The sequence below is a fragment of the Podarcis muralis genome, chromosome 8 (assembly GCF_964188315.1).
Source record: "Podarcis muralis chromosome 8, rPodMur119.hap1.1, whole genome shotgun sequence".
In the NCBI taxonomy this organism is placed as follows: domain Eukaryota; kingdom Metazoa; phylum Chordata; class Lepidosauria; order Squamata; family Lacertidae; genus Podarcis; species Podarcis muralis.
The window spans coordinates 16,789,695-16,807,470 of record NC_135662.1 but is presented as its reverse complement, the minus strand read 5'-3'; the positions used below and the strand labels follow the sequence as shown (position 1 = coordinate 16,807,470).

The window sequence follows — 17,776 nt, the reverse complement described above, 5'->3', positions numbered from 1 at the left end:
TTGGCAATGCAGCCTCTTGGAATAATGGCATTTTCCTGAGTAAATCTCCACTCCCCTTCTTCATTCGTCATCTCTTCTATCGGTGGCACTGAGGGCCCTTTGCTTCTGAGCCCTTTGCTCTCCTACTTTTAAGGCTCGCTGGGTTCTTGGAATGCTTTCCAGTGATAACATGTCAGCCAGCTGCTCCGACTCTGCCTCCTCCTTTTCTCCCATTATTTCCCAGCTTTCCCCCTCATCTGCCTCTGAGCTGTGACCTCAACAAACCACTGTTGTATATCAATACAGTGGTACCTCTGGTTAAGAACTTAATTCGTTCTGGAGGACCGTTCTTAACCTGAAACTGTTCTTAACCTGAGGTACCACTTTAGCTAATGGGGCCTTCTGCTGCCGCTGCGCCACCGCCACACGATTTCTGTTCTCATCCTGAAGCAAAGTTCTTAACCCAAGGTACTATTTCTGGGTTAGTGGAGTCTGTAACCTGAAGCGTCTGTAACCCAAGGTACCACTGTACTGTCTTCCTCTTCCTCCTTCCCGGGTCAGGATGGGGAGGCAGTCTCCACCATTCCTCCTCTGCCCTGACACTTAGCAGGATTTTATGAATAACTGCCACCCCTGGTGGAGGAGACCCACTGGCTGTCCTGTCGTAGGACCATAACACCGCAGGCCGATTATTGCCCAGCACATGTGGATGGCCACTCTGCCCAGTTCTGACAGGGAAATTGCAAAAAATAAAAAATGCAGGAAAAACCCCAGAAGAAAACTTGGGGGGAAAAGAGAAATGGCTAGGCTCGTGGCAGCGACACCTCCCTTCCTCCCCAACCCCGACCAAGGGAAGTGACCTCTCATCACTTCCACTGCTGCCAGGGCACAGCCTTCCCCATAATGTTTTTAAAAACAAAAAAACAAAAAGGGGGGGGGGGAGAGAGACAGAAACCCCGGGGGGGAATTGGGTTGCCATATGTCCTGGAAATTCCTGACATCTCTTAAAATTGAAAAAGTCCCCCCCGGACGCCATTTTAGGCATCCGTTTTCCGTATGTGTCCGGAATTTTCTGGACGTATGGCAAGCCTAGTAAAGCTATCTACTGTGGAAGCTAAATCCTATCAAAAATTTATACAGCTCTCATCCCTAAATGCTCCTTGACTGCTTTCATCTTTTTTTCCCTTTTAAGTAAGGCTGTGTACCAAGCTGCACTTTTTGATTCGCAACCAGTTACAAGCCTTACACGCTCCATACAGAAGAATGTACGTGCCGTCAGTTTTAACACAGCAACGCCACTCCAGCCCTGTCCTTTGATCTTGAAACGCTGCACAGTTGTTGTCGTTTTTTATATACAAAAAATAAAATAGAAAATCGTCGGTGTATAAATGCCCCCATCTGCCGTCTCATGCGGTCAGTGTCAGAATCATTACAACAACTGTCCTAAATGCGATAATAATTGCAAAAAACGGGAACTTTGATTCTTATCAGCCTCAGCACAAGAAAGGAAGCAGAGGCTGATTTCATCCCTTCCACCATATGGATGCAGTTGTTTTGACTGTCATTCAAGAGAGTCCCATCAGTATACAGAATACCTTGACACAGTTTCTTTGAACTGGTTGGTCTTTTCATCCAAAAGTCCCCCTGTGGATGTATGGTTGTCAGCTGAGGGCTGTATAACCATTGTTGCCCTAGAATGCATGAGGAGCTCTGCTTAATCCTTCCCAAGGTCCATCTAATTCAGAAGGCCAACCAGAATAGCCCTGCTACATCAGGCCAATGGCCCAACTTGATCTCAGGGTGGCTATACTTGCCCTTGGGAAGCCTGCAAAGCAGGACGAGAATACAACTGCACTTTCTACTCCTGTATTTCCCAACAACTGAAACTCACAAGCATACTGCCTCCAACAGCCTCCAGCAGTGCTGGCAGTAGATAACCACAATGGCTACAGTGGTACCTCGGTTTATGAACATAATCCGTTCCGGAAGTCCGTTCTTAAACCAAAACCATTCTTAAACCGAGGCGCGCTTTCCCTAATGAAGCCTCCCGCCGCCGGTACCCTTCCACCGTTCAGATTCTGTTCTTAGACTGAGGTAAAGTTCTCAAACCAAGACACTACAGTGGTACCTTGGGTAACAGACGCTTCAGGTTACAGACTCTGCTAACCCAGAAATAGTACCTCGGGTTAAGAACTTTGCTTCAGGATGAGAACAGAAATTGTGCTCCGGCGGCACGGCAGCAGCGGGAGGCCCCATTAGCTAAAGTGGTACCTCAGGTTAAGAACAGTTTCAGGTTAAGAACGGACCTCCAGAACGGACTAAGTTCCTAACCCGAGGTACCACTGTATTTCCGGTTATGTGGAGTTTGTAAACCAAATCTTTCTTAAACCGGACTGTTCTTAAACCGAGGTACCACTGTACTAGCCTGATCTTCCATGAGTTTGTCTAATCCCCTTTTAACTCCATTCATGTTGGTGGCCATCATATGCCAACAATGCCCTTCTCTGGACTACTGGGACAAATAAGCCAGCCTCTACACAAAGCAATAAAGCCTGTACACATAATTGATACTGGAAATGGCATGGCTAGCTAACCCAGCCTCACTCTGTGTGTGTGTGTGTGTGTGTGTGTGTGCGCGCGCGCGCACGCCATGCCTTCCTTCCTGGTTCAAACTGAAATGTTATTTTTAAATGCTCCCAGGGTCAGGAGAGATACCGATAGGCTTCAATTGAGAAATGAATTAATTTAATGTAGCTGGGACTGGGCACAAGTGTGTCCATCCCACCCACTCAAAATAGCCAAACTAAAACAAACACCAAACAGGCAAGGACTGAGCACACTCAGTGGGCATGCAGACTGATAGATATAGGTATGTGTGCATGGGGGAGGAAGAAGGGACCACTGAATGATGTTCAAGAATTCTGAACACAAGCTTTTCTTTTTTTCTGGGAAAGGTGGGCTTGGGAGAGCACATCTTTCTTTCTTTCTTTCTTTCTTTCTTTCTTTCTTTCTTTCTTTCTTTCTTGTAAGACCCCAGTTGTATATACTCATAGATTTGAGCCATGCTTATGTAGCTGAAAGTGTTCCACCCATGCACAAGCCAGAGATACTGAGAGACTCAGGATGATCCCAAGGCTAGCAGAAATCCCAAAATATTTTCGAAAAATGGAAACCCTAAGCAAATAAAAATGAAACAAACAGGTGGGAGGGGAAAAGAGAATTATGGAGTGGCTGGAAAGATTCATATAGAAACGTTTATAGGGATATGAAGGGTAATTAAGAACCATTGTTTGGGCAGCTTCACAATGAGAAGCTGTTTTTAAGTGTGCTAAGGAAGAGAATGGGATGTGGGTTAAACCACAGAGCCTAGGGCTTGCCGATCAGAAGGTTGGCGGTTCGAATCCCTGCAACGGGGTGAGTTCCCATTGCTCGGTCCCTGCTCCTGCCAACCTAGCAGTTCAAAAGCATGTCAAAGTGAAAGTTGATAAATAGGTACAGCTCCGGCAGGAAGGTAAACAGCGTTTCCATGCACTGCTCTGGTTCGCCAGAAGCAGCTTAGTCATGCTGGCCACATGACCTGGAAGCTGTACGCCGGCTCCCTCGGCCAGTAAAGCAAGATGAGCGCCACAACCCCAGAGTTGTCCGCGACTGGACTTAACGGTCAGTTTCTTTACATTTACCTTTAAGGAAGAGAAAGCTGCTTATAGCTATCAACAGGAGAATTACAACACTGAACATTACTGGAGTTGGGTACTAATGTGTCAGCCCTCCCACAAATAAAAACCAAAACAGCCCAATGGAGACTAAACCTAGTCATTGGGCATTGCTGGAAATGGACATGAAAACCAGTGAGGGAAGAAGTATTATCAGTGACATTTGTTTAACATAGGACCATCTTGCCCCAAGGATATTACAGGATAAAACTTGACACTGGTGACACAACTGGGGGTGAGAAGAAAGATGATGGGGAAGGGCAAGCAGTGGATTTAATAACACTTGATTCTTTCTTAATAACCGGTGGTGCCGTACAGAGTAAAATTAAAAGAGAGCCTGCCTGCTGGGCCAAAATCTAGGAAGTCTATTAACAATTTAATAATAAACAAACATGCCTTTGAGCATTACAGAGCAAATCTCCCTCCTTTGCTGGCTGAAATTAAACGAAAGGTTTCCAGGTGACACAGCATAGCTTTCAGTATGGTAGGAAACCTAGAACCTACTTACGGATATTATTATCTCGTTGCTGGCATTTTTAATAATGTTGATTTTTCTTATACTCCCCTACCTGCTCACCCTGCCTGCCTCATTATTAACATTAATATCAATCTCTCTTATACTCCCCATCCCACCCGCACTGCCTGCCTCTTTATTAATACAATATTCCTTAATTTCCAGACCCACCTACACTGCCTACTTCATTAACATCATTTAAACTAATAATCTTCCTCACATTCCTCTACCCACCGGCACTGGCTGCCTCGTTATTTCATTTATCTGCTTGCCCCCTTTGTTTCGCCGAAGCGACTGACAGCCAAGCCGACCCGCCAAGCCCCTCTCCCCGTCCATAGATACATTAAAACAAAGTTGGGTACGGAGGCGAAAGGCATTAAAAACATTCCACCCACTTCTAAATAATGAGCAAGAAATAACATTTCTTACATTCCCCTGTCCTGCCTCTTTATTAGGAATGCTGATATTTCTTAAAACTTCCCATCCTATCCTGCTTCTTTATGGATATATCCTTTCTTATATCCCCCGCTTCCCTCACCGCGACATTCAGCGATCTATTAAACGTGTTAGCTGCTTCGTCATGCCAAACCGAGTTACAGCCAGCCAACACATAAACACATTAAAGCTAAAATTTGGGGTGTGTGTTAAAGAAATGCATTAAAAACACCCCACCTCTAAATAATTAGTCATAATAACTAAATTATCTTCTATTCCCCACCCACACTGCCCATTAATATACTATTGTCTATACTTATATACTAAGTAATATGCCCCGCTACTTAATTATTATTAATAATTATTAATTAATAATAACTAAATTCTTATTCCCCACCCACACTGCCCATTAATATACTATTGTCCATACTTATATACTAATTAAAATACCCCGCTACTTTATAATTAATAATTATTAATTAATAAATTAATAAAAACAAATAAATTATCTTCTATTCCCCACCCGGACTGCCTATTAATATGCTATTGTATATACTCATGCACTAATTCATATACCCCGCTGCTTTATTACCACCCAGGATAATACGTCATCTGCTTTACGCTCCCAGACCCAAAAACACAACCCTCTGCGGGGAGACCCTCCGCTTCCGTTTCCGGGAAGGACACCGGACGGCCAAGGGGAGCAAACGTCGTCCCTCCCGGAAGCGGAAGCAGCGTCACGGCGTCGGCGCCGTCGCGAGCGCGCCTCACCCCCCCCCCTTTCCCTTCCGTCGCTTTTAATCTGAGCTGCGCGCTTTCTGCCTGGCTCCTCTGTACCTGAAGCGGAAGGAAGCGTCTCCTCCCCTCTCGCGGCGGCGGCCTCTCGGTTCTCCCGGCCCGGAAAGCGCTGGAGTACGCCGGGCTGGCCGGTACGGAAGGAGGCTCGTCTAGGTGCCTCTGGGTGCCCCTGAATGTGGGTTGGTGGCTGCTGCTGCTCTGGGCCAAGGGTCCAGAATCCTTTAATCAGGTCCAGAACCGTAGAGAAAGCGCAGAGAAATATAACCCTGCTGGCTGTGGCACACACACGTGTATGCATGTCTTGACGTTCCGTGTTTTTTGTGGGTTTTTAATAATAATATAATAATAATTTATTATTTATACCCCGCCCATCTGGCTGAGTTTCCCCAGCCACTCTGGGCAGCTCCCAATCAAGTGTTAAAAACAGTACAATATTAAATATTAAAAACTTCCCTGAACAGGGCTGCCTTCACATGTCTTTTAAAGATAGGATAGCTGCTTATTTCCTTCACATCTGAAGGGAGGGTGTTCCACAGGGCGGGCGCCACCACTGAGAAGGCCCTCTGCCTGGTTCCCTGTAACATCACTTCTCGCAATGAGGGAACCGCCAGAAGGCCCTCGGAGCTGGACCTCAGTGTCCAGGCTGAACGATGGGGGTGGAGACGCTCCTTCAGGTATACAGGGCTGAGGCCGTTTTGGTTTTTTTAACCTCTCCTTCCTCCACACAGCAGCAAACATGTCCACCCCTCCCCTGGCTGGAGCAGGGATATCCGCCGGGCCGTTTTCGGGGCCCCAATCCCAGGCCGCTCGGGAGGTGAACACGGCTTCGCTGTGCCGCATCGGGCAAGAGACGGTGCAGGACATTGTGCTTCGCACCATGGAGATCTTCCAGCTGTTGAGGAACATGCAGGTGGGCAGCAGTAGGCGAAGAAACCTGTCTCTCTCTTCCTCACAAACAACACACATACACATCCAGTGTCTTCCCCCACCCACTTGAATGCGTTCTCTGTTCTCAGCTCTCGGAATGGGGTCAAATATAGAGGAGGAAATGCAAGCAAATTGCAAGGTGGTATGGAAAGAGTTTGGGCACCTGAAAGGGAGGAGTTGGCTCTGAGGCACTGTGTTGGCCAAGTACTTGTAATATAAAGACAGAAACACTTTAATATTTAAAGGGTACAAAGAATGGTTCAAATTGATACAGATACAAGAACAAGACAAGAAGATAAAAGTTATAGTTGGCACTAACTGACCTGCAGCAGTGACGACAGTAGCTCTCTGCAAATTCTTCTCAGGATACTTTTTTTTTATCCCAGTATAGAATAAATGTCCTGCGTTGCTTGCTAAATAAACTCAACACTCCTTTAGTTCTGTACACCTTGAGGAGAGCAGGTACTGTTCTACTTAGGTTACTCTGAATTTTTTTAAACAGTTCAATATTTTTACTGGATACGCCAATTTATACCTAATACCTGGAAAGTACATTTTTAAAAAATTATTTCAGAAATGCAGAATATTTTCCCTGGAATGTTTTGCTCCCAGAGATATTGTTTATATACTATCCTAGGAAAGATTTCTGTCACCAGATTCTTTACTTGCAGAATAATATTCTTTCCTCATAATTGATTAAAAATGGTCTTGTAAAAGCCTTCAGTCCTTAGCGTACTAAAACAGACATAAATTCCACTCATTTCGGTGGGGTTCACTTCGCTGTAACAAGTTTAGAACCAAAACTTTACAGATTTATGGAGAATATGAGCTGGAATGAAGTACCTGGCTAACTCTGTTCTGTACTTTGTGTGTTCCAAAAATCTCACGAAATTTATGTACACAATAGCTGATTCACATAGAGGATAAAAGTAAATAAATGAAAACAATATTGAACTAGTTGGAACAAGTACTGCGGTTAGCATTAATGGTTGGGGGGAGGTGTTTGCAAGAAATATGCATCTCTGTAATAGTTTTGATTTTTCAGTGTAGATGAAATGTAACCATGGATTTCATTCATTCCCCCTCCAGCTTCCAAACGGTGTCACCTATCATACAGGCACATATCAAGACCGATTAGGGAAGCTTCAAGAACATCTGCGTCAGCTTGCAATACTTTTTAGGAAACTCAGATTGGTCTATGACAAATGCAATGAAAACTGTGCAGGACTTGAAACTGTTCCAATAGAGGTAAGTGCAGGAGAGGTAAAGATATTTAGATCATGCTGTATATATTTCAGTAAGTCAGAAACATGGTGAGAGATCCAATTGTAACCGCTTGCTTGACAGTTGTGCAGCAGGGCATCTGGTTTCTCTTCTCCCACCTTCCCTACTCCCAACCCATAGTATGTCTCCAAAACCTGTTCCAGGGGGGTCCTCCAATCTCCAGAGCAGGAGATGCTGCAGGGGGCAAGAGGAAGCTCTGTAACAAAGTGGATGCCTACTTGTGTGTCGCTGAATCTTTCCCATTCTGTGGACCACTTTCTCTGGTTTCATGCTTGAACCAGTGCATTTTAGAATTCCCTTTTCTGCTTATGCCCCTTGAATGTGAGGGGAAAGGTTTCATGGAGCATATTTTTAACCCTTTTGAGATCTTTCCCAGCCTGCATCTGTATTGGAATTGTTTTAAAGGTGCTTTAAAGCTGTTTGATCTCTTCTTGTTATCTACCCAAGGCTTCTTTGGAAAGAAGGGTGGGATATAAATTTAATAAATAATAATTAGTATTAAGCATTTGCACAAGAGTAGCTGTCTTCAGTTTTAAGATGTCCAGCGACAAATAAAATAGAAATGTGATTTTAAAAAGCCAGTGTTTCTGTAATTTCATATTTATCTTGGCTGACAAGTTTTAGGGCATGGTTTTTCATTCATGGTTCTACGAAAAGCTCTCGGTATATTTTATAGAGCTTGTTTTATACAGCAGCTTTGTTAACCTTTGCAGCAACTCATTCCTTATGTCGAGGAGGATGGCTCTAAGCATGATGATCGAGGAGCAGCCAGCCAGCTTCTCTTTGCTAGTGAAGAGAGAAGGGAAATCATGGAAGTGAACAAGGTAATAGTTGATACGATTTGCATGCAGCAGAGTTCCTATGAGAAGCTTTCTTTACTAGTTTGCCTGTACAGCCTTAAACATACTTCTGAGTCACGGAAAAGAAATAGTGCCAGATTCAATTAAATACCTGTGGTAGTGAAAGCCAGGAGGAAAGAACTTAAAACACGCAGCAGAGTTTCCAAAATATAAACCAGAGGTAATTGTACTTCATCCAGCAGAGCTTTACTGGTACTGAAGGCAAATGAGCATAAATGGTCACTAATATAAAACATTTAGGATTGGCACAGTCCATAAAAATCCAGTTGCAGCACTTACAGTAAAACTTACAAACTTATAATAAGACTAAACCTTAACACTATAGCATACAGAAACAGAACATAGGAATAAAGAGAGATAGAAGAGAAAGTGAGTGAAACCCAGGCTCCTCCTGGCCCTATAGTCAGTGTGACCTTGGCAGAAAGATAACAGTAACAGTTTAAACCATCTGTACTCAGCTCCCCAGAGAAATAACCCAAACATCAGAAACCTTCTTCCTGTTTCTCTTACATAGTAATAAAAATTCTTTCACAAAGAGAAGAAACCTTCTACAACCCTCTTGAACTAATCAGAATAGGAAAGATCTCTACACATCAGATCAATGCTTTCTGTGTTAAGAAATGCGAACTGACAACAACAAGCCCAGCTAGTACATTGGAGCTTCCCCGCTCTCCTCCCCCAGCACCCCCCATTGGCTTGTGGTCAGAAGAACCCCCAGAACAGCATGCGGGGAGTGGGGAGGGAGAAGAGGGGAGATCGCTCCCTCAGTACAAGCATTTCTGCTTGCCAGAGAGAACAGTTAGCTTAATGTAACATTGAATTCTATCCATAGGGTTACAGCCAATGCTCATCCTACTCAGAGTAGGCCCATTGGAATTGATGAATATAATGTAGTTATGCTCATTAACTCCAATGGATCTACTCTGAGTAAGTCTTGCACTGGATACAACTCATGGGGTGGTATTTGCTAGTCCTACAGAATATAGACCCATTGAAGTTGTTGTTGTTTATTGGATTTATATACTGCCCTATATCCGGAGGTCTCAGTTAATAAGTTTAATTTATTAATAAGTTGATAAACATGACCAACTTAGGCCTGCTAATTTTCAGTGGGTCTACTCACAGTAAAACTTAATTGAATGCCACCCATAATCTTAACAAATTACTCTATTGTTGTTTTTGTTTTAACCAATTTGTTGCTCATAACTGTCTCTTTGCTCCAGATAGCTGTGATTTTGTCTTGTGTAGAAAAAAATGCATCAGTCCTTATTTTCTGGCATTGTAGCCTATTTAATAGGAACATTGTAGTTGAATGTTTGCCTGTGGGACAAAAGCTGAGCTGTCACCAGCAGCTTTAATTGTGTCCCTTGCCTAACCTGTCATGTTAGTTTTCTGAAACGGACATTCTCATTCCTATATATAGTTATTTCATTTTGTATCGAGAGGCTGAGAAGCAGCTACTTTAGGAAGGGCATGTGTGCTTAAAAATGGCGAATAACAATATCTGCAGTTGGACATACAGAAGATCTGTGTTTGTCAAGGATGCTTTAGTTGAGATTCCTGCATTTCAGGGGTTGGACCAGATCACCCGAAGGGTCCCTTCCAACTCTAAAATTCTATGATTCTGTGTTCCTGGAACATTGAGCCACTTCTTGCAATCCAAAGACTTATGTCCAGGCTGCAGGCAACCATATTCAAACTTTTGGCTGGGAGGGTGCAGTCTTTATCATAGGTTCCTGGAAGTTAGCTGCTGAAACTGGAAGCATGAGCCTCAAACACATACTGTGTTAGCCAAGCAAAGGCCAGACCAATCCACAGGCAGATGGTGTGCAAAAGGGTGTTTTTTGAGATGGTCCTTCTATGAACTTAGAAGTCTGCTGGAACATTCTTTACAGCCTGGTTCTACCATTGGGAGGTAAACAGTGACAGTCAGAAGTATTGGCGGTTTCATAGGGTTGCTAGGTCCTTGCCCAAGACTGTCCTTTTAGCTTTAAATGCTCTGATATACAGCAGGTAGATCCTGCCTGTTCCTCATCCATCCTCCTCCCTACTTGCTTGCGGGGGTGGGATAAAGGTTTTTTTCAGACAAAAGCAGGAGGGAAAGAAGGATGAGCAAGGAGGGCAGTATAGGAAGGGCCTCTCTCTCAATGGTGTGGAGCATTTAAAATTACATGCACAACCTCTGGGTGGGCAATTGGCATCCCTATTGGGGGACAGCCTTCCTCCCATAAGGAAGAACAACACAAGGGCAGTGGCATTTGTTCACCAATGAAAATTGTTCCATGCTTATATTAGTAAGTAGTTGTTAACTGCATTTTATTTTAAGTGTTGCCTAATGCAAAATGCTTCTAGGCAGCGTACAGTTAAAACAAAAATTTGCAATACCACAAATAGAATTTTAAAATTGCATGCATAAGACAGCATCCTACCAGTCGTTCCCATGATCCGTTGACCTGAGATTCCTTTGTTTTAATGAGGCTGCTTTCTTGCATATTTTAATTATGGGTGTTTATATTTTAATGCTTTCGCAATTGGTTTTTATGCCTGTAAACTGCTTAGAAGCCTATCTGGGCATTAAATAGCATTTAAATTAATAAGTAAATAATAAAACAAACATCAATAACAAAATCTCAGTTTAAACAAAGTCTGTAATAAGACACACAGAAGCAGCAGTCTCAGTAAGCCATATTAAACACGGGCTAGGAGAAGATGTTAAAACACCCAAAACACTAAAACAACTACTATGGGTACTAAACGTCTGGAAACCGCTGAAGAATCTGGGAGTAGGGGAAGCCTTTGCATGGTGGCAAAAAATAAATAAATTGTAATGTGGGTGCCAGATGAGTTTCCTTGGAGGGCTCATTTCAAAGGCTGGCGGGAGTCCACCACTGAGAATACTTCTTTTGTTGCCACTCTCTGAATTTCAGCAGGAAGAGGCACCTGGAAAAGGGCCTCTATAGATTACCTTAAAAGGGACACGGGTGGCACTGTGGTCTAAACCACTGAGCCTAGGGCTTGCCGATCGAATCCCCATGATGGGGTGAGCTCCCGTTGCTCGGTCCCTGCTCCTGCCAACCTAGCAGTTTGAAAGCATGTCAAAGTGCAAGTAGATAAATAGGTACTGCTCCGGCGGGAAGGTAAGTGGTGTTTCCATGCGCTGCTCTGGTTTTGCCAGAAGCGGCTTAGTCATGCTGGCCACATGACCTGGAAAAACTGTCTGCAAACGTCTGCTCCCTTGGCCAGTAAAACGAGATGAGTGCTGCAGCCCCATTCGCGACTGGACTTAACTCAGGGGTCCTTTTCCTTTACCTTTTTAGATTACCTTACTGTTTGGTGGGGCACATATAGGAAGAGGCATGGAAAGAGTTGTTCCTTCAGGCTTTACAGGTTAAGACCAGCTTTCAGAAAATGCACGGGCTGTAACTACACTATGAACCCAGTGGACAGCTCAGTTGGTTAGAGCGTGATGCTGATAACGCCAAGGTTGCAGGTTCGATCCCCGTGTGGGACAGCTGCATATTCCTGCATTGCAGGGGTTTGGACTCAGTGTTCCTCAGGGTCCCTTCCAACTCTACAATTCTATGATTCTTCTATGAAATCTAGTTATAATTGCAGTGGTTCGTTATGCATGCACTCTTGTTGGGCGTTTGACACAGCTGGTATTAACAGCAACTTTAATAAAAGGATGGGGTATATGAAGAAGCCAAGTGATTTCATAGAAACCTTCAGTGTTTACTGTACCTATGGCTGAAAAAATGAAAGCAGCAAGCACAAAACGATTCACTTGTCCTTTTTGGCAAAAGGTTGGGAGAAGAAAAGATGGAACCCTTTATAGGGTTCTACTCTCAAGGACACCTTACAAAGGGAGGAAAATTGTCAAGACAACTCAAGATTTATTGCCTCCTACAGCACACATATTCCCTCACCCCTTTGCTCTAAAAAATTGCTGCAGGGGCTTTATTCCAAGTTGCAATAGCTGAATTGTAACTAAGCCTAGTGATTAGAAAGAGCCTTTCCAACAGATATCAAAGCACAGAACTCCTTTGAACATTTGATGCCAAGTCAGGACGAACTTGGGTGCATAGCTGTGAAGGCATCCTCTCTGTAAGTAGATGTTCCATCCAGCGCCTTGTCTTATGGAGCTGCAGTTTCCGGTATAGAAAAAATGATAATGTTGGAAAGAGAGATAGAAATTTGTAGAATGCTGGGCGTAGGCTTTCGTGTGAGATGGGGAGTTAGTACTTTAATACACTGTTGGAAATTGGAAATAGGAACCAGAGATTAAAAGCTCAGTAAAAACAAGTTATATTTAATGCTATCGCAGATGTACAAGTGGGGTGCAAGGGCTCAGGGATGGCTGGCTGGCTCAGCAGCAACAACACTGGAGGCTGATGGTGAAGAACAGACTGCTCACGAGTCAACAAAATGACAGTGGCGCAAAAGGTCACTGCTGACAAACAGAAAAAGGATTCAAAACAGAGCTGCAGGAAAGGCAAAGGGACTTGAATGCCAACTATTTGAGGACAGGCTAAAGGCGTGATCCAGCATCTGCTTCCCTGTGTTGGCCGTGATGTCATCCTCTTAAGGCGCTTCAGCTGTGTTTGAGGGGAGTTCTTGAGGACTCGCTAATTCATCAAGGCATGGACTATACCCACTGAATCTTCAAGTACTAACGGTCAGGATCCCCAACTAAAATGATTTAGTTAAGATCCTGGATGAGAAGCTAGGAGCATTCTGCCCTGTGATCAATCACCATTCCCTTGCAGTTTACAAAGGGAGGCCTGCTTCCCAGACGCAAGTGCTGCCTTGTCAAGGATTTGCTGCTATAGCAGCGTTTGTACCGCTACAAGCAAATAGACGAACTGTGCAAAGCAGTTGGTTCCCTTCAGTCCTCTGGTCTGTAACAATGGGGCATGTGCTATGGTCGATCTCTTCTTTCCCCCCTTTTTGCCCTTTCTCTGCTCCCTTTTCTTTTGCACTTTCAGGATGTGCAAGTGAGTTGAGTTCTCTGGCAGTTCCTGATCAGGTTACTGTGTTCAGCAGTTTGTGTGGGACAACTTGTAATGCCCATCCAGACTCTAGTCCATGCCAGGCGTTTGGTATGTGTGGTTTGCAGAATTTAGCGTTGCATGAGTGTAAAGAACTTCTTCTGGTGCTGTGAATAAGGGCAGTTTTGTGCTTTCTTGTGCAGTGGAATAGTGATAATACTGAATCTGACTTTTTGGTCACCTAGCCCAGTGTTTTCTGTTATTGACTTGTAGTCCATGGACTAAGGCAGAGGTTTCTCCCAGGCCTGTTTTACCAGCAACCTTTCAGCTAGAGAGGCCAGGGACTGGACTGTCTGTCTTGCTAACTTTAGCCTTGCTAGACAGCCCCACCCCAACTTCACCTTACAGCTTTGCTCTTCTAAGAAGCTGCATCAGTGTTGTGTGTGTTTTGTATCACTGATGGAACACTTCAGAGCACCATAGGAAGCTGCCTTAGACCAATTGGTCCATATAACTCATTATTATCTACAATGACTGGCAGTGGCACTCCAGGGTTCCAGACATAGGAAATTCCAAGCCCTACCTGGAGATGACAGGGATTGAGCCTGTGACCTTCAACATGCAAGGCAGATGTTCTGCCATTCAACCTCGGTTCATCAAAGCTGTTTAGCCCAATAACCTAAATATCATCCTCCCTTTGGGGGATGAAACCGCTCGCCTCTTTCTTCCTAGGCAGAGAATCCCCTGTCCTTGGATCCTCAAGCAACGGGGTGTCTTCTAAGCCACTTCCCTGATGCTCAGTTTGAGAATGAGAACTCAGCTAGGTGCCATTTTCCTTTGGGTACATTCTGTATATCTGGCAAATCAGAAGCAGCTGTGAGATACATATATATAATGAACCAGCCAGTTTTGCACAAAGGGCTTGAAGCTTCCTTTTTCTTTTTAAAGCATGTGGTATTGGGTGTAACCTGTAATATGGAATATGCTTGAAATGCGTCCAGTGTGGCCTTGGCAGCATCGGTAGCAGCTATGGAGTGCACTGCAGTGCTCAAAAGTGTTTTCTCCACACTGTGTGAACTGTGTTGAGTGTTCCAAAAAAATTAAAAAGCATTGGAAGTTTAAAAGTCACAGCATGGTGGAGAGTTCTTTTTTACAGTCCAGAGAAAATCCCAGAGAGGTATTTTGGAGGCAAAGCCGTGCAGTATGTAGCACTCAGATCTGAAGAGTTGCACCCCGGGAAGCACATTCATCATGCGCAATGTCCCTGAGTTGGCATGGCTCCTATCTTCTACAGCAAATCCACATTGCGCTTGCTAACAGGAGGCAAAATGCTATTCAGCCAAACCAAGTTGAACTTTATTAGATTCTGGCTGAATAAAAAAAAATGGCTCCAGGAGGGGGGAAAATGAGGATTAAATTCTTTATGTCAAAAGGCCTAAGTGACATCACACTGTGAAACAGAAATTGCAAACGCCTCTGTACATACTTGGTGTTCAGTCACCATGAATGTATAGGCAGAGCAATAATTCCTCCTCTTGGCAACACTGAAAGCTCTTTGATAAGCCTTTCACAGCCATGTAAAATACAGCTTTGGAGCAACTTTTTTAAATTATGGCAACACCAAGTTATATGCTAGGTTTGCACAAACCGGTGGCTATCAGCTAAAACAATAGGCAAGTGCAGGTGCAAGTTCCTTGTGTTATCAGTGAAGGCACTGGTGGGCAGAATTGGGAGTGCATTATTCTAGAAGTACAAGGCTAAGATTTATTTGCAGACCTCTCGGAGCTTAATAGAATTCAGCACTATTAGACGTTTTCGCTCAAGGGGATTCGTTTCAGCTGTAAATCAAGCTCGAAGTGTATTGGCAAAGCTATTTGGCAAGCTGGCACGGCTCTTTTTCCATGGCTCCACCCACCACTAGCAATCTTCCCAATGCTTGAACATTATTCCTACGCAGTGTACATTAGCTTCATATCCTCTGGAATCTGGACCCAGGTGTGCTTGCTAATATGGAAATACAATATTGCAAGAAGAATGGTGTTGCCTTTTTCCAATGGTTTTTCATGGAAATGACCTTGTCCGCAGAAGGAAGATGGGGATGGATGCGCCGAAAGAGAATGTTCCTATAATGAAATCTCCCCCAACCTGGTGTTCTCCACATGTCTTGGACTAGAACACCCATCGGCCCCATTCAGTATAGCCAACTGTCCAGGATTATGAGTGTCGTAATCCAAAACATCCAGATGACAGCAGGTTGGGTGTATCCGCTACAGTGTGCCCTGACTGACTGCTATTTTCTGTCAACATCTGTCCTTAATCTAGGGCCTTCCACCTTAATGTGCTTCTTGTCTTGCCAAATGCAAGGTGGTTCTTTTAAAATGAGATTCAGAAGCAATACAAAACACAAGTGAGTGAGAAGATTAAAGGTTTTATTCTAGACAGCAAGCAATAGATACATACCAAGCAAGCACTTCAGTCTGCCACTTGGAAACCCTCAAGAAGCGGTGAAGTGACTCCCCCAGGTAGCCTCAGTTTGCACGGCCCCACGGCCAATCAGTCCGTGCACAAGCTTCTCCAACACTCTGCCCACAACCATCCAATTTATAGATAGCTAGCCTATGTGGCTTGCCCAACTGGCTGGGTGCAGATCCCCTGTTTAGGGAAGTTTTTAATATTTAATGCTGTATTGTTTTTAACATTTGATTGGGAGCCGCCCAGAGTGGCTGGGGAGACTCAGCCAGATGGGCGGGGTATAAATAATAAATTATTATTATTATTATTATTATTATTAGCCACCCCCTCCCAGTGCCTCACTTTCTCAAAACAATGTCCAACATTAAAGAAGCACTATCACTTCCTCCCAACTGATTAGGACATTAAAGGCTGTTCTCATGCCATCAAATAATAAGAGACAGGAAGGGGGAAGGAACAGAGGCAGGAAGGGTAACCATGTCAGATACCCAACTCCTCGATATACAATTGCCCATATGCTTCTTTGGCACTAAGTACAGGCACCCCCAGTTTTGCATGTGTTTGTGCATGCGCCGGCCGTTTTTGGACCCAGAAGGGGGCAGGATGGGCTTATGTGCACGATGACTTGGAATGCAACCCCTGCGGCAAATTGGGGGTTTCCTGTAGTAGACCTCTGTGCTGCCCTATGCCCTGCCCTGCCACCCCACCCCCCAGTTTAAATTCAGAATACGTAAACTGACTAGACGCCAGTGTTGACAAACTTTTTCTTTCCACAGAAACTGAAACAGAAGAATCAACAGCTGAAGCAAATTATGGATCAATTACGGAATCTCATTTGGGACATAAATGCCATGTTGGCAATGAGAAACTGAAATATGCTTTCTCTCTTTCTCATTATGGCAGCTGATACTATTTGTTGGGCAGGGAAATAAGTATTTTCTGAAAACATAATCCTTTATTCCTCTGCTATTTTCCCCTCCAGTAGTACACAGTATTTCCAAAATACCCAAACTTCTGTACAGCCAATGTGTATAAAAACGAGTGTTCTATACAATATTTGCAACCTGTTTGTTAATATTTTTATTATGAATGCTGAAAGAGTTTTTATTAAATGAATGAATTCTGTATAAAATTAAGCTTTATTTTTCAGGCCAGGGTGGACAGCTTGTGTGGTTTATTTGGCAACCCACTATTTTACCCTGAATGGCTGGGGCTTTTTTTCAAGGTAAAACCCAAAGAACAGCCGTGTAGAAAGAGAATAGGTCTTTGTTCTCGGCTGAAACCATCCACACAGTTTAGGTTTTGTTGTACAAAAATGTAATAAAATACTGCTACCACACCTTTTTCATTGCTCCCTTTTCTTAGCAATTAAACCCAAGGCAGCTGCAACCTGTTCATCTGTAGTACAAACACAAGGCTAATGACTGAAAAGATCCAAAACTCTTAAGAGAAGCTGGACGAAAATATCAAAAGCTGCTTTAGGAGACCAGTTTTATTTTCATGGCTCAATAGATTTTGAACTTTGCAGCTCTACATTTTTCTTGAAAAAGGCTCCCCCTCATGATTTCTGAATGTACCAAATTCCACATGGGTGGTCAAGTTGGTCTACTGCAACAAAAACACCAGGAGCTGTCACATGTTAAATTTAAACAAGATTTATTGCCGCTTAATCTTTTTATGGGCTGGAGTCTATGCTATCAGATGCATGACGCACACTCAGAATCACATACCGTCATAAATCTGTAAGTTTTGAGATGGTATCAGGCTCTTGGTTTCTGAATGTACTTTGAGAAAAAGGCTCTATTA

The 17,776-nt window shown here is 43.8% G+C and overlaps 1 protein-coding gene across 5 annotated transcripts; it reads left to right on the top strand.

Annotated features, from left to right (window-relative positions):
• The first annotated feature begins 5,411 nt into the window (after positions 1 to 5,411).
• On the top strand, positions 5,412 to 17,309 carry MED30 (mediator complex subunit 30). Of its 5 annotated transcripts, none has more exons than XM_028736249.2 (5): positions 5,412 to 5,570; positions 6,171 to 6,349; positions 7,456 to 7,614; positions 8,364 to 8,474; positions 16,747 to 17,309. In XM_028736249.2, the coding sequence occupies exons 2-5, from the start codon at positions 6,176 to 6,178 to the stop codon at positions 16,840 to 16,842; spliced, it is 540 nt and encodes a 179-aa protein (XP_028592082.1). In that variant the 5' UTR covers positions 5,412 to 5,570; positions 6,171 to 6,175; the 3' UTR covers positions 16,843 to 17,309. The 5 variants fall into 5 exon arrangements, with proteins under 5 accessions (XP_028592082.1, XP_028592079.1, XP_028592083.1 ...); XM_028736246.2 differs by having other exon boundaries at positions 6,168 to 6,349; XM_028736250.2 differs by having other exon boundaries at positions 5,412 to 5,592; positions 6,168 to 6,349.
• The last annotated feature ends 467 nt before the right edge of the window (positions 17,310 to 17,776 follow it).

Coding starts and splice junctions, on each gene's coding strand:
- MED30 (XM_028736249.2), top strand. CDS start 6,176: ATGTCCACCCCTCCCCTGGCTGGAGCAGGGATATCCGCCGGGCCGTTT. Junction 6,350..7,455: donor AGCTGTTGAGGAACATGCAG/GTGGGCAGCAGT, acceptor TTCCCCCTCCAG/CTTCCAAACGGTGTCACCTA. Junction 8,475..16,746: donor AAATCATGGAAGTGAACAAG/GTAATAGTTGAT, acceptor TTCTTTCCACAG/AAACTGAAACAGAAGAATCA.